Source organism: Oncorhynchus gorbuscha, unplaced genomic scaffold (genome assembly GCF_021184085.1).
Source record: "Oncorhynchus gorbuscha isolate QuinsamMale2020 ecotype Even-year unplaced genomic scaffold, OgorEven_v1.0 Un_scaffold_2000, whole genome shotgun sequence".
Taxonomy (NCBI): domain Eukaryota; kingdom Metazoa; phylum Chordata; class Actinopteri; order Salmoniformes; family Salmonidae; genus Oncorhynchus; species Oncorhynchus gorbuscha.
In genome coordinates, this window is record NW_025746621.1 from 4,896 (window position 1) to 20,147 (window position 15,252).

General features: G+C 45.5%; 1 protein-coding gene across 2 annotated transcripts; it reads left to right on the plus strand.

Annotated features, from left to right (window-relative positions):
• Positions 1–542: 542 nt before the first annotated feature.
• Positions 543–14,639, plus strand: LOC124024796 (phospholysine phosphohistidine inorganic pyrophosphate phosphatase-like). Of its 2 annotated transcripts, XM_046338547.1 has the most exons (7): positions 543–735; positions 4,604–4,791; positions 5,139–5,292; positions 6,452–6,515; positions 7,104–7,196; positions 8,043–8,134; positions 14,213–14,639. In XM_046338547.1, the coding sequence occupies exons 1-7, from the start codon at positions 605–607 to the stop codon at positions 14,307–14,309; spliced, it is 819 nt and encodes a 272-aa protein (XP_046194503.1). In that variant the 5' UTR covers positions 543–604; the 3' UTR covers positions 14,310–14,639. The 2 variants fall into 2 exon arrangements, with proteins under 2 accessions (XP_046194503.1, XP_046194504.1); XM_046338548.1 differs by lacking the exon at positions 7,104–7,196.
• Positions 14,640–15,252: the final 613 nt, after the last annotated feature.

The window sequence follows — 15,252 nt, forward strand, 5'->3', positions numbered from 1 at the left end:
TGGTGGAGGTGATATGGTCCTTGACTAGTCTCTCAAAGCACTTCATGATGACGGAAGTGAGTGCTACGGGGCGGTAGTCGTTTAGCTCAGTTACCTTAGCTTTCTTGGGAACAGGAACAATGGTGGCCCTCTTGAAGCATGTGGGAACAACAGACTGGGATAGGGATTGATTGAATATGTCCGTAAACACACCAGCCAGCTGGTCTGTGCATGCTCTGAGGGTGCGGCTGGGGATGCCGTCTGGGCCTGCAGCCTTGCGAGGGTTGACACGTTTAAATGTTTTCCTCACGTCGGCTGTAGTGAAGGAGAGACCGCATGTTTTAGTTGCGGGCAGTGTCAGTGGCACTGTATTGTCCTCAAAGCGGGATTAAGGTAGTGGAATTGGGTAGTGGGGTTTTAATGAGTGTCGGTGATGTTGTCTAGGCGCTATTTTAATTTCTCAGAGGAACAGGAATAATGAAGAGAATTTAATGTAGGTCGGCTGTGACTGGCCTCCCACTCCAGTACAGTAGGTGGCGGTGTACGCAGCTAAACGTTGGATGCGATCCAGAAGAAGAAGAAGAAGAAGAAGAATCAGCTCTTTTTACTGTGTCACTTTTTCGTCATGGCAGCTACCAGCTGGGAAGACTCCGTCAAAAGTCTGAAAGGTGTGATTTTAGACATGTGCGGCGTGTTATATGATGCTGGAGAAGACGGCGGCACACCGATTCCAGGCTCCGTAGAAGCGGTGAAAAGGTGAGGAGGTTAGTTAGGTAAGTTACTAGGTAGACGTCGAGCTTTGCCCAGTGGCATTCAGAGGACGGACACTGATTCGGGACAGTGGGTCCGGGTGGAAACATATTATTAGCGAGACTCCTTCAAATAGAAATGTTGCATGTTCTAAATATGCAAATAATAATAATTTATTTAAATCTATAATTTATTTAAATCTCTTACCGATCGGCAGCCAGCAGTGAAGCTGCCGTGTGGTTGTTCTGGTTTGAGATTGAGCTCATCAGTCAACTCTCGTGTTTTCACTCCTTTTCGGTATGTTCGACACCTGTTGGAAAGCTTGTATTCATAGTCTTTAGACGTGTGGCGTTTTATATAGGTAGAAGCAGTGAGAAAAGTGAGGTTTTATACATCAGCAACGATGGTACTACAACGATTAGCCATCAGATTCGTTCATATTGAAACGTAGTAGCAGAACACACATGATATACTGCAGAAACAGGAAGCTTTATTACACCTCTACAACAGCTCTATGACATACTGCAGAAACAGGAAGCTCTATTACAGCTCTACAACAGCTCTATGACACAGAAACAGGAAGCTCTATGACAGCTCTACTGCAGAAACAGGAAGCTCTATTACAGCTCTACAACAGCTCTATGACATACTGCAGAAACAGGAAGCTCTATTACAGCTCTACAACAGCTCTATGACATACTGCAGAAACAGGAAGCTCTATTACAGCTCTACAACAGCTCTATGACATACTGCAGAAACAGGAAGCTCTATTACAGCTCTACAACAGCTCTATGACATACTGCAGAAACAGGAAGCTCTATTACAGCTCTACAACAGTTCTTTTTTACTGCAGAAACAGTCTGCTATTAACCTAAACAGCTCAATGACGTTCAAAACTGATAAGGGGTGTGGTGGCAAGATGTCTTCAGAGCTCTCAACTCTATGAAGAACTGCAGATACATTATTTCTACAATCCCAATAAAATACAAAAATAAATGTAACGTGTTAAACGTGCAGATCAGTTGAATGTCCTTTCGGAAGCTCTAGACATGCAGAAGCATTGTATCTAATGAGACATGCAGAGGGTCATTGTATCCTAATGAGACATGCAGAGGGTCATGATCCTAATGAGACATGCAGAGGTTCATTGTATTAATCTACAACATGCAGGGGGTCAGTATCCTAATGAGACATGCAGAGGTCATTGTATCCTAATGAACATGATCATTGTATCCTATTGAGACATGCAGAGGGTCATTGTATCCTAATGAGACATGCAGAGGGTCATTGTATCCTAATGAGACATGCAGAGGGTCATTGTATCCTAATGAGACATGCAGAGGGTCATTGTATCCTAATGAGACATGCAGAGGGTCATTGTATCCTAATGAGACATGCAGAGGGTCATTGTATCCTAATGAGACATGCAGAGGTCATTGTATCCTAATGAGACATGCAGAGGGTCATTGTATCCTAATGAGACATGCAGAGGATCATTGTATCCTATTGAGACATGCAGAGGGTCATTGTATCCTAATGAGACATGCAGAGGGTCATTGTATCCTAATGAGACATGCAGAGGGTCATTGTATCCTAATGAGACATGCAGAGGGTCATTGTATCCTAATGAGACATGCAGAGGGTCATTGTATCCTATTGAGACATGCAGAGGGTCATTGTATCCTAAGACATGCAGAGGGTCATTGTATCCTAATGAGACATGCAGAGGGTCATTGTATCCTAATGAGACATGCAGAGGATCATTGTATCCTAATGAGACATGCAGAGGGTCATTGTATCCTAATGAGACATGCAGAGGGTCATTGTATCCTAATGAGACATGCAGAGGGTCATTGTATCCTAATGAGACATGCAGAGGGTCATTGTATCCTAATGAGACATGCAGAGGGTCATTGTATCCTATTGAGACATGCAGAGGGTCATTGTATCCTAATGAGACATGCAGAGGGTCATTGTATCCTAATGAGACATGCAGAGGGTCATTGTATCCTAATGAGACATGCAGAGGGTCATTGTATCCTAATGAGACATGCAGAGGGTCATTGTATCCTAATGAGACATGCAGAGGGTCATTGTATCCTAATGAGACATGCAGAGGGTCATTGTATCCTAATGAGACATGCAGAGGGTCATTGTATCCTAATGAGACATGCAGAGGGTCATTGTATCCTAATGAGACATGCAGAGGGTCATTGTATCCTAATGAGACATGCAGAGGGTCATTGTATCCTAATGAGACATGCAGAGGGTCATTGTATCCTAATGAGACATGCAGAGGTTCATTGTATCCTAATGAGACATGCAGAGGTTCATTGTATCCTAATGAGACAATATCAACCTCCTATTAGTAATGTCATTGTATCCTAATGAGACAATATCAACCTCCTATTAGTAATGCATCTGTTCTGTAGTCTAACCAAGGTTAACATTGTATCCTAATGAGTAATGTAGAGGGTCTGTTCTGCAGAATAATGAGAGATTAGAGAGTGGTCATTGTTATCAAAATGTCTTGATTAAATCCCATTGTACGCAAAAAAATGCAAAACATTTTAAAATAATGAATTTACACTGACTTAGGTTTTCATACTCAGTCTTTTCATATATCACTGACTGTCTTATGACCAGAGGGACATTTCCTGATACCAACATTTCCTGACTATCACTGAGGGACATGTTCCTGACTACACTGAGGACATTTCCTGACTACACTGAGGGACATTTCCTGACTACACTGAGGGACATTTCCTGACTACGTTGAGGGACATTTCCTGACTACACTGAGGGACATTTCTGACTACACTGAGGACATTTCCTGACTACACTGAGGACATTTCCTGACTACACTGAGGACATTTCACTGACTACACTTCAGGGACATTTTTCTGACTATCACTGAGGGACATTTCCTGACTACACTGAGGGACATTTCCTGACTACACTGAGGGACATTTCCTGACTACACTGAGGACATTTCCTGACTACATTGAGGGACATTTCCTGACTACACTGAGGACATTTCCTGACTACGTTGAGGGACATTTCCTGACTACACTGAGGGACATTTCCTGACTACACTGAGGGACATTTCCTGACTACACTGAGGACATTTCCTGACTACACTGAGGGACATTTCCTGACTACACTGAGGACATTTCCTGACTACACTGAGGGACATTTCCTGACTACACTGAGGACATTTCCTGACTACGTTGAGGGACATTTCCTGACTACACTGAGGACATTTCCTGACTACATTGAGGACATTTCCTGACTACACTGAGGACATTTCCTGACTACGTTGAGGACATTTCCTGACTACATTGAGGACATTTCCTGACTACACTGAGGGACATTTCCTGACTACACTGAGGACATTTCCTGACTACACTGAGGGACATTTCCTGACTACATTGAGGGACATTTCCTGACTACGTGAGGACATTTCCTGACTACATTGAGGGACATTTCCTGACTACACTGAGGGACATTTCCTGACTACACTGAGGGACATTTCCTGACTACACTGAGGGACATTTCCTGACTACATTGAGGGACATTTCCTGACTACATTGAGGGACATTTCCTGACTACACTGAGGGACATTTCCTGACTACACTGAGGGACATTTCCTGACTACACTGAGGGACATTTCCTGACTACATTGATGGACATTTCCTGACTACACTGAGGGACATTTCCTGACTATGACTTGAGATTTGTGGTCGTCTCACCTAGCTAATTTATGATGAAAACATTTTACTGTAAATCGCTCTGGATAACAACATCTGCCCAAACGACTCGAATGCTAAATGTAAAAAAATGGATTATGTCCCAAAAAGCTTTCTCCGTACAGGCTAAAGGCCTCGGACCTGCAGGTGCGCTTCTGTACCAACGAGACCCAGGCCACACGGGAGGTGTTTGTAGCCAAGCTGCAGAGGATGGGCTTTGACATCTGTGTGTCTGAGGTGTTCTCCCCAGCCCCGGCTGCCGTGGCTGTCCTGAAGGAAAGGGGGCTACGACCCCACCTGTTGGTCTATGACGGTATTGATTAATCATGTTTATATTTTTTTTAAATGTAACTTTTTATTTATTTAACTTGGCAAGACCGTTTTAAGAACAAATTCTTATTTACAATGACGGGCCAAAACCAGTCCCTTTTCCCCGGGATAAATCACTGAGAGATCCTAAATAAGTTGCTGAACTGACATGGTAATGCTAAATGTCTGTGTGTTTTTATGTCTGTTGTCCTTTTAATGTAAACCAGAGGCACCCAAGACAATTTTCCATTCTGTGTTACTTAACGAACAATAAAGTTTTATTTTATTTTCAAATGTGTCTATTTCTATACAAAGTGATCATGTATACCGTGTCTGTTTGGTTCGTTGCAGGTGTTGTCCCTGAGTTTGACAGTGTTGAAAAGGCCAACCCAAACTGTGTTGTCATAGGAGACGCAGCAGAGAAGTTCTCCTACCAGAACCTCAACGATGCCTTCAGAGTTCTCATAGGGCTGGAGAAACCAGTACTGTTCTCTCTGGGCAGAGGGTAGGTGTGATCTCTCTCTCTCTCTCTCTCTCTGTCTCTCTCTGTCTCTCTCTGTCTCGCTCACTCACTCACTCAATTCTTAGATAGTAATGTTATTATCGTATAGTAACAACCCAGTAATAAAGGTCTGATTTATTCAGAAGGATATTCCTTCAGCTCTACTTTAACCCTGAGGTCCACTGTGTGATCTTTATAGGAAGTGACCTCTACTTTAACCCTGAGGTCCACTGTGTGATCTTTACAGGAAGTGACCTACAGCTCTACTTTAACCCTGAGGTCCACTGTGTGATCTTTACAGGAAGTGACCTCTACTTTAACCCTGAGGTCCACTGTGTGATCTTTATAGGAAGTGACCTACAGCTCTACTTTAACCCAGAGGTCCACTGTGTGATCTTTATAGGAAGTGACCTCTACTTTAACCCTGAGGTCCACTGTGTGATCTTTATAGGAAGTGACCTCTACTTTAACCCTGAGGTCCACTGTGTGATCTTTATAGGAAGTGACCTCTACTTTAACCCTGAGGTCCACTGTGTGATCTTTATAGGAAGTGACCTCTACTTTTTAACCCTGAGGTCCACTGTGTGATCTTTACAGGAAGTGACCTCTACTTTAACCCTGAGGTCCACTGTGTGATCTTTACAGGAAGTGACCTCTACTTTAACCCTGAGGTCCACTGTGTGATCTTTATAGGAAGTGACCTCAGCTCTACTTTAACCCTGAGGTCCACTGTGTGATCTTTATAGGATCTTTACTTTAACCCTGTGGTCTACTGTGACCTTTACAGCTCTACTTTAACCCTGAGGTCCACTGTGTGATGATGACCTTTTTAACCCTGTGGTCTACTGTGTGATCTTTACAGGAAGTGACCTCTACTTTAACCCTGAGGTCCACTGTGTGATCTTTACAGGAAGTGACCTCTACTTTAACCCTGAGGTCCACTGTGTGATCTTTATAGGAAGTGACCTCTACTTTAACCCTGAGGTCCACTGTGTGATCTTTACAGGAAGTGACCTACACCTCTACTTTAACCCTGAGGTCCACTGTGTGATCTTTACAGGAAGTGACCTACAGCTCAACTTTAACCCTGAGGTCCACTGTGTGATCTTTACAGGAAGTGACCTCTACTTTAACCCTGAGACCCACTGTGTGATCTTTACAGGAAGTACTACAAGGAGGATGAAGGCCTGAACCTGGATGTTGGGGTTTACATGAAGGCATTGGAGGTGGGTGATATTACACTACACACAGTAGGTGAGTTTAAAAATATATATATTTTATTTTTGCATTTTACAGTTATTAACATTCAAAACAAAAATGAAAAAGATATTAGAAAACAACATGACAAAGTGACAGTAACAGATGAGCTTATAAAATAAATAAATAATATTTATATAAGGAAAAAAAGTCAAACTCACCTACTTTTACTAATCAAACATTTGATTGTGATGTAGAAGCTGAGGTGGTTGTGTTTCTCTCCATCAGTATGCCTGTGATGTAGAAGCTGAGGTGGTTGTGTTTCTCTCCATCAGTATGCCTGTGATGTAGAAGCTGAGGTGGTTGTGTTTCTCTACATCAGTATGCCTGTGATGTAGAAGCTGAGGTGGTTGTGTTTCTCTCCATCAGTATGCCTGTGATGTAGAAGCTGAGGTGGTTGTGTTTCTCTACATCAGTATGCCTGTGATGTAGAAGCTGAGGTGGTTGTGTTTCTCTCCATCAGTATGCCTGTGATGTAGAAGCTGAGATGGTTGTGTTTCTCTACATCAGTATGCCTGTGATGTAGAAGCTGAGGTGGTTGTGTTTCTCTCCATCAGTATGCCTGTGATGTAGAAGCTGAGGTCATTGGGAAGCCAGACCCCATGTTCTTTCAGAAAGTTCTGGATGACATGAAGATTCAGTCACACCAGGTAGGTTTTACAACAATATGTCCAGCACATACATTCATTTAATAAGGATTCTGAGCCATCCTCATGCTCTCTTTCTGTCTCTCTCTCCTCATGCTCTCTTTCTGTCTCTCTCTCCTCATGCTCTCTTTCTGTCTCTCTCTCTCCTCCTGCTCTCCTTTCTGTCTCTCTCTCTCCTCATGCTCTCCTTTCTGTCTCTCTCTCTCCTCATGCTCTCCTTTCTGTCTCTCTCTCCTCCTGCTCTCCTTTCTGTCTCTCTCTCTCCTCCTGCTCTCCTTTCTGTCTCTCTCTCTCCTCCTCTCTTTCTGTCTCTCTCTCTCCTCCTGCTCTCCTTTCTGTCTCTCTCTCTCCTCCTCTCTTTCTGTCTCTCTCTCTCCTCCTGCTCTCCTTTCTGTCTCTCTCTCTCCCCCTGCTCTCCTGTCTCTCTCCTTCCTCTGTCTCTCTCTCTCCTCCTGCTCTCCTTCACTGTCTCTCTCTCTCTCCTCTCTCCTTTCTGTCTCTCTCTCTCCCTCATGCTCTCTTTCTGTCTCTCTCTCTCCTCCTGCTCTCCTTTCTGTCTCTCTCTTCCTCCTGCTCTCCTCTGTCTCTCTCTCTCCTCCTGCTCTCCTTTCTGTCTCTCTCTCTCCTCCTGCTCTCTTTCTGTCTCTCTCTCTCTCCTCCTGCTCTCTTTCTGTCTCTCTCTCTCCTCCTGCTCTCTTTCTGTCTCTCTCTCCTCCTGCTCTCCTTTCTGTCTCTCTCTCTCTCCTGCTCTCCTTTCTGTCTCTCTCTCTCCTCCTGCTCTCTTTCTGTCTCTCTCTCCTCCTGCTCTCTTTCTGTCTCTCTCTCCTTTCTCTCTCTCTCCTTTCTCAGACTCTGATGATTGGAGACGATCTGGTGAATGATGTGGGCGGGGCCCAACACTGTGGAATGAAGGGTGTCCAAGTGAGGACAGGAAAATACAGGTAGGTGTTTGTTTATGTATGTTGACGTCCGTATGTTTGGCTTCACGTCGTTGAAATGAATGCAGGCAGAAACCAACTGTCCCATCAACGACCACAAGGGGGGCGGTCTAACACAACATCTAAATCTAAGGACTAAAAATACTATTTTCGATGGAGAGTCCCGATTTGAGAACTTCTTGGTCCAAGGCTTTATTACTCTGTGTCTGTGAAACTGACCTTTTTTTTTAGAGTTTTGTTTATTTCATTCAGAATATGCTGAAAATATCTTCATGTTATCCAAATGTTAAATGCAGCTGTGCCCCAATCCCATCTATACTCTCAGTATTAGTCTGGAGTCTGAATGATAAATGCAGCTGTGCCCCAATCCCATCTATACTCTCAGTATTAGTCTGTAGTCTGAATGATAAATGCAGCTGTGCCCCAATCCCATCTATACTCTCAGTATTAGTCTGTAGTCTGAATGTTAAATGCAGCTGTGCCCCAATCCCATCTATACTCTCAGTATTAGTCTGTAGTCTGAATGATAAATGCAGCTGTGCCCCAATCCCATCTATACTCTCAGTATTAGTCTGTAGTCTGAATGATAAATGCAGCTGTGCCCCAATCCCATCTATACTCTCAGTATTAGTCTGTAGTCTGAATGATAAATGCAGCTCTGCCCCAATCCCATCTATACTCTCAGTATTAGTCTGTAGTCTGAATGATAAATGCAGCTGTGCCCCAATCCCATCTATACTCTCAGTATTAGTCTGTAGTCTGAATGATAAATGCAGCTGTGCCCCAATCCCATCTATACTCTCAGTATTAGTCTGTAGTCTGAATGGTGAATGCAGCTGTGCCCCAATCCCATCTATACTCTCAGTATTAGTCTGGAGTCTGAATGTTAAATGCAGCTGTGCCCCAATCCCATCTATACTCTCAGTATTAGTCTGTAGTCTGAATGGTGAATGCAGCTGTGCCCCAATCCCATCTATACTCTCAGTATTAGTCTGGAGTCTGAATGATAAATGCAGCTGTGCCCCAATCCCATCTATACTCTCAGTATTAGTCTGGAGTCTGAATGATAAATGCAGCTGTGCCCCAATCCCATCTATACTCTCAGTATTAGTCTGTAGTCTGAATGATAAATGCAGCTGTGCCCCAATCCCATCTATACTCTCAGTATTAGTCTGTAGTCTGAATGATAAATGCAGCTGTGCCCCAATCCCATCTATACTCTCAGTATTAGTCTGTAGTCTGAATGATAAATGCAGCTGTGCCCCAATCCCATCTATACTCTCAGTATTAGTCTGAGTCTGAATGATAAATGCAGCTGTGCCCCAATCCCATCTATACTCTCAGTATTAGTCTGTAGTCTGAATGATAAATGCAGCTGTGCCCCAATCCCATCTATACTCTCAGTATTAGTCTGTAGTCTGAATGATAAATGCAGCTGTGCCCCAATCCCATCTATACTCTCAGTATTAGTCTGGAGTCTGAATGATAAATGCAGCTGTGCCCCAATCCCATCTATACTCTCAGTATTAGTCTGTAGTCTGAATGATAAATGCAGCTGTGCCCCAATCCCATCTATACTCTCAGTATTAGTCTGTAGTCTGAATGATAAATGCAGCTGTGCCCCAATCCCATCTATACTCTCAGTATTAGTCTGTAGTCTGAATGATAAATGCAGCTGTGCCCCAATCCCATCTATACTCTCAGTATTAGTCTGGAGTCTGAATGATAAATGCAGCTGTGCCCCAATCCCATCTATACTCTCAGTATTAGTCTGGAGTCTGAATGATAAATGCAGCTGTGCCCCAATCCCATCTATACTCTCAGTATTAGTCTGTAGTCTGAATGATAAATGCAGCTGTGCCCCAATCCCATCTATACTCTCAGTATTAGTCTGTAGTCTGAATGATAAACATCAAAACTATGAAATGACACGTATGGAAGAGTGCAAAGCTGTCAAAGGCAAAGGTTGGCTACTTTGAAGAATATAACATTTATTTTGATTTGTTTAACACTTTTTTGGGCACTACATGATTCCATATGTGTTAATTAAATGCAGTTGTGATGTCTTCACTATTATTCTACTATGTAGAAAATAGTAAAAATAAAGAAAAACCTTTGAGTAGGTGTGTCCAGACTTTTCACTGGTACAACACCCCAGGACAGTCAGCTACACAACACAGGACCCCAACAGTGTGCAGCTCACAACACAGGACCCCAGGACAGTCAGCTACACAACACAGGACCCCAGGACAGTCAGTCTGAATGACAACACAGGACCCCAGGACAGTCAGCTACACAACACAGGACCCCAGGACAGTCTGAATGCTAACAACACAGGACCCCAGGACAGTCAGCTACACAACACAGGACCCCAGGACAGTAGCTGACACAACACAGGACCCCAGGACAGTCCCACTCTAGGACCCCAGGACAGTCAGCTACACAACACAGGACCCCAGGACAGTCCACAACACAGGACTCCAGGACAGTCAGTACTCTGAAGGATAAAGGACAGTCAGCTACAAACACAGGACCCCAGGACAGTCAGCTACACAACACAGGACCCCAGGACAGTCAGCCCACAACACAGGACCCCAGGACAGTCTAGCTAATGATAACACAGGACCCCAGGACAGTCAGCCACTCACAGGACCCCAGGACAGTCACCTACACAACACAGGACCCCAGGACAGTCAGCTACACAACACAGGACCCCAGGACAGTCAGCTACACAACACAGGACCCCAGGACAGTCAGCCACAACACAGAACCCCAGGATAGTCCTACACTACACAGGACCCCAGGACAGTCAACCACAACACAGGACCCCAGGACAGTCACCCACAACACAGGACCCCAGGACAGTCAGCTACACAACACAGGACCCCAGGACAGTCAGCCACAACACAGGACCCCAGGACAGTCAGCCACACAACACAGGACCCCAGGACAGTCAGCTACACAACACAGGACCCCAGGACAGTTAGCTACACAACACAGGACCCCAGGACAGTTAGCCACTACACAGGACCCCAGGACAGTCAGCTACACAACACAGGACCCCAGGACAGTTAGCTACACAACACAGGACCCCAGGACAGTCAGCCACAACACAGGACCCCAGGACAGTCACCTACACAACACAGGACCCCAGGACAGTCAGCTACACAACACAGGACCCCAGGACAGTCAGCTACACAACACAGGACCCCAGGACAGTTAGCCACTACACAGGACCCCAGGACAGTCAGCTACACAACACAGGACCCCAGGACAGTTAGCCACAACACAGGACCCCAGGACAGTCAGCCACAACACAGGACCCCAGGACAGTCACCTACACAACACAGGACCCCAGGACAGTCAGCTACACAACACAGGACCCCAGGACAGTCAGCTACACAACACAGGACCCCAGGACAGTCAGCCACAACACAGAACCCCAGGATAGTCAGCTACACTACACAGGACCCCAGGACAGTCAACCACAACACAGGACCCCAGGACAGTCACCCACAACACAGGACCCCAGGACAGTCAGCTACACAACACAGGACCCCAGGACAGTCAGCCACAACACAGGACCCCAGGACAGTCAGCCACACAACACAGGACCCCAGGACAGTCAGCTACACAACACAGGACCCCAGGACAGTTAGCTACACAACACAGGACCCCAGGACAGTTAGCCACTACACAGGACCCCAGGACAGTCAGCTACACAACACAGGACCCCAGGACAGTTAGCCACAACACAGGACCCCAGGACAGTCAGCCACAACACAGGACCCCAGGACAGTCACCTACACAACACAGGACCCCAGGACAGTCAGCTACACAACACAGGACCCCAGGACAGTCAGCTACACAACACAGGACCCCAGGACAGTCAGCCACAACACAGAACCCCAGGATAGTCAGCTACACTACACAGGACCCCAGGACAGTCAACCACAACACAGGACCCCAGGACAGTCACCCACAACACAGGACCCCAGGACAGTCAGCTACACAACACAGGACCCCAGGACAGTCAGCCACAACACAGGACCCCAGGACAGTCAGCCACACAACACAGGACCCCAGGACAGTCAGCCACACAACACAGGACCCCAGGACAGTCAGCCACAACACAGGACCCCAGGACAGTCAGCCACACAACACAGGACCCCAGGACAGTCAGCCACAACACAGGACCCCAGGACAGTCAGCTACACAACACAGGACCCCAGGACAGTCAGCCACAACACAGGACCCCAGGACAGTCAGCTACACAACACAGGACAGTCAGCCACAACACAGGACCCCAGGACAGTCAGCTACACTGCACAAGACCCCAGGACAGTCAACCACAACACAGGACCCCAGGACACTCTAATGTATCTGTCCTCTTGCTCAGTTGTGCACTGGGGCATCCCACTCCTCTTTCTATTCTGGTTAGAGCCAGTTTGCTCTGTTCTGTGAAGAGAGGAGTACACAGTGTTGTACGAGTTTCTTGGCAATTTCTCTCATGGAATAGCCTTCATATCTCAGAACAAGAATAGTCTGACTAGTTTCAGAAGAAAGGTCTTTGTTTCTGGCCATTTTGAGCCTGTTATCAAACCCACAAATGCTGATGCTCCAGATACTCAACTAGTCTAAAGAAGGCCAGTTTTATTGCTTCTTTAATCAGAACAACAGTTTTCAGCTGTGCTAACATAATTGCAAAAGGGTTTTCTAATGATCAATTAGTCTTTTGAAATGATAAACTTGTGGTCCTTCTGTAGCTCAGTTGGTAGAGCATGGCGCTTGTAACGCCAGGGTAGTGGGTTTGATCCCGGGACCACCCATACGTAGAATGTATGCACACATGACTGTAAGTCGCTTTGGATAAAAGCGTCTGCTAAATGGCATATACTATACTATACTAGCTAACACAACGTGCCATTGGAACACAGGAGTGATGGTTGCTGATAATGGGCCTCTGTACACCTATGTAGATATTCCATTAGAAATCAACCGTTTCCAGCTACAATAGTCATTTACAACATTAACAATGTCTACACTGTATTTCTGAACAATTTGATGTTATTTTAATGGACCAAAAAATTGCTTTTCTTTCAAAAACAAGGTAATTTCTAAGTGACCCCAAACTTTTGAACAGTAGTATATATATACACACACACACACAAAAACACACTCACGGTGACAAATTGGCACTGATCTGAGCCAAAAGGGGCCGTGTGTGTGTGTGTGTCATGTAACTGATGTGCAGATGGCTGTTCAGCCTCACACAAACACTATCTGCTACTTTCACATTGTGAGTGTGAGACGTGAGATTTAGCCTAGTTTAGCCTCGTTTAGCCTTGCATGACCCCATAAACTGTGGAGAGCAGGGAACAGCCATGAACCACAGCGAGATGTGGGAAAACACAGCTGGCTGTCTCCAAGGTTACGGTCCAAATGGAACCCTGTTACCTTTCGTAGTTCAAAAGTAGTAGTGCACTATGTAGGGGATAGGGTGTCATTTGGGACTAGACCTAGTCAACCAGGCGCTGCTCTGTCAATGCTCTTGTCTCAGGCCTCCTGTGTAGTTCTCACCCCCCTAACAGATACACGGCTCATAGTAGAGATGGAGGTTCTTGCAATCACTTCTTCATTTGACGTGTGTGTGTGTGTGTGTGTGTGTGTGTGTGTGTGTGTGTGTGTGTGTGTGTGTGTGTGTGTGTGTGTGTGTGTGTGTGTGTGTGTGTGTGTGTGTGTGTGTGTGTGTGTGTGTGTGTGTGTGTGTGTTCAGCTCAGTGTGGCTCTAGGCTTTGGGCCCGTCATCTAGACGGTACACTTTCCATGAAACCATTCTCTCTCTCTCTCTCTGTCTGTCTGTCTGTCTGTCTGTCTGTCTGTCTGTCTGTCTGTCTGTCTGTCTGTCTGTCTGTCTGTCTGTCTGTCTGTCTGTCTGTCTGTCTGTCTGTCTGTCTGTCTGTCTGTGTCTGTCTCTCTCTCTCTGTCTCTCTCTCGCTCTGTCTCTCTCTCGCTCTCTGTCTCTCTCTCTAACTCTCGCTCTGTCTCTAACTCTCGCTCTGTCTCTGTCTCTCTCTGTAGGTCCAATGATGAGAAGCACCCCACAGTAACAGCTGATGGCTATGTGGACAACCTTGCGGAGGCTGTGGAAACCATCCTGAAGCTCCGGGGCCAGTGAGGAGAGGACCAGGAAGAACCACCTTCACCACCACACACACAGTGATTACTCTAGTACGATCTGACAACAGGGAGTAACCCACTAACATAGAGAGCCATGGAGAGATAGAGCCAAGATGGAGGAGATAGAAGAACACAGTCTTAGAGGAGATAGAGCCAAGATGGAGGAGATAGAAGTTAATAACCTCATGGTCAGAGGGCAACTAGTTAGGTAAGTTAATAACCTCATGGTCAGAGGGCAGCTAGTTAGGTAAGTTAATAACCTCATGGTCAGAGGGCAACTAGTTAGGTAAGTTAATAACCTCCTGGTCAGAGGGCAACTAGTTAGGTAAGTTAATAACCTCATGGTCAGAGGGCAACTAGTTAGGTAAGTTAATAACCTCATGGTCAGAGGGCAGCTAGTTAGGTAAGTTTATAACCTCATGGTCAGAGGGCAGCTAGTTAGGTAAGTTTATAACCTCATGGTCAGAGGGCAACTAGTTAGGTAAGTTAATAACCTCATGGTCAGAGGGCAACTAGTTAGGTAAGTTAATAACCTCATGGTCAGAGGGCAACTAGTTAGGTAAGTTAATAACCTCGTGGTCAGAGGGCAACTAGTTAGGTAAGTTAATAACCTCATGGTCAGAGGGCAACTAGTTAGGTAAGTTAATAACCTCATGGTCAGAGGGCAACTAGTTAGGTAAGTTAATAACCTCATGGTCAGAGGGCAACTAGTTAGGTAAGTTAATAACCTCATGGTCAGAGGGCAGCTAGTTAGGTAAGTTTATAACCTCATGGTCAGAGGGCAACTAGTTAGGTAAGTTAATAACCTCCTGGTCAGAGGGCAACTAGTTAGGTAAGTTAATAACCTCATGGTCAGAGGGCAGCTAGTTAGGTAAGTTTATAACCTCATGGTCAGAGGGCAACTAGTTAGGTAAGTTAATAACCTCATGGTCAGAGGGCAA

Bases quoted from the DNA above. Each gene is read 5' to 3' on its own strand.
- LOC124024796 (XM_046338547.1), top strand. From the start codon at position 605: ATGGCAGCTACCAGCTGGGAAGACTCCGTCAAAAGTCTGAAAGGTGTG. The intron at 736-4,603 runs GTGAGGAGGTTA...TTCTCCGTACAG, and splicing joins TCCGTAGAAGCGGTGAAAAG to GCTAAAGGCCTCGGACCTGC. The intron at 5,293-6,451 runs GTAGGTGTGATC...TGATCTTTACAG, and splicing joins CTGTTCTCTCTGGGCAGAGG to GAAGTACTACAAGGAGGATG.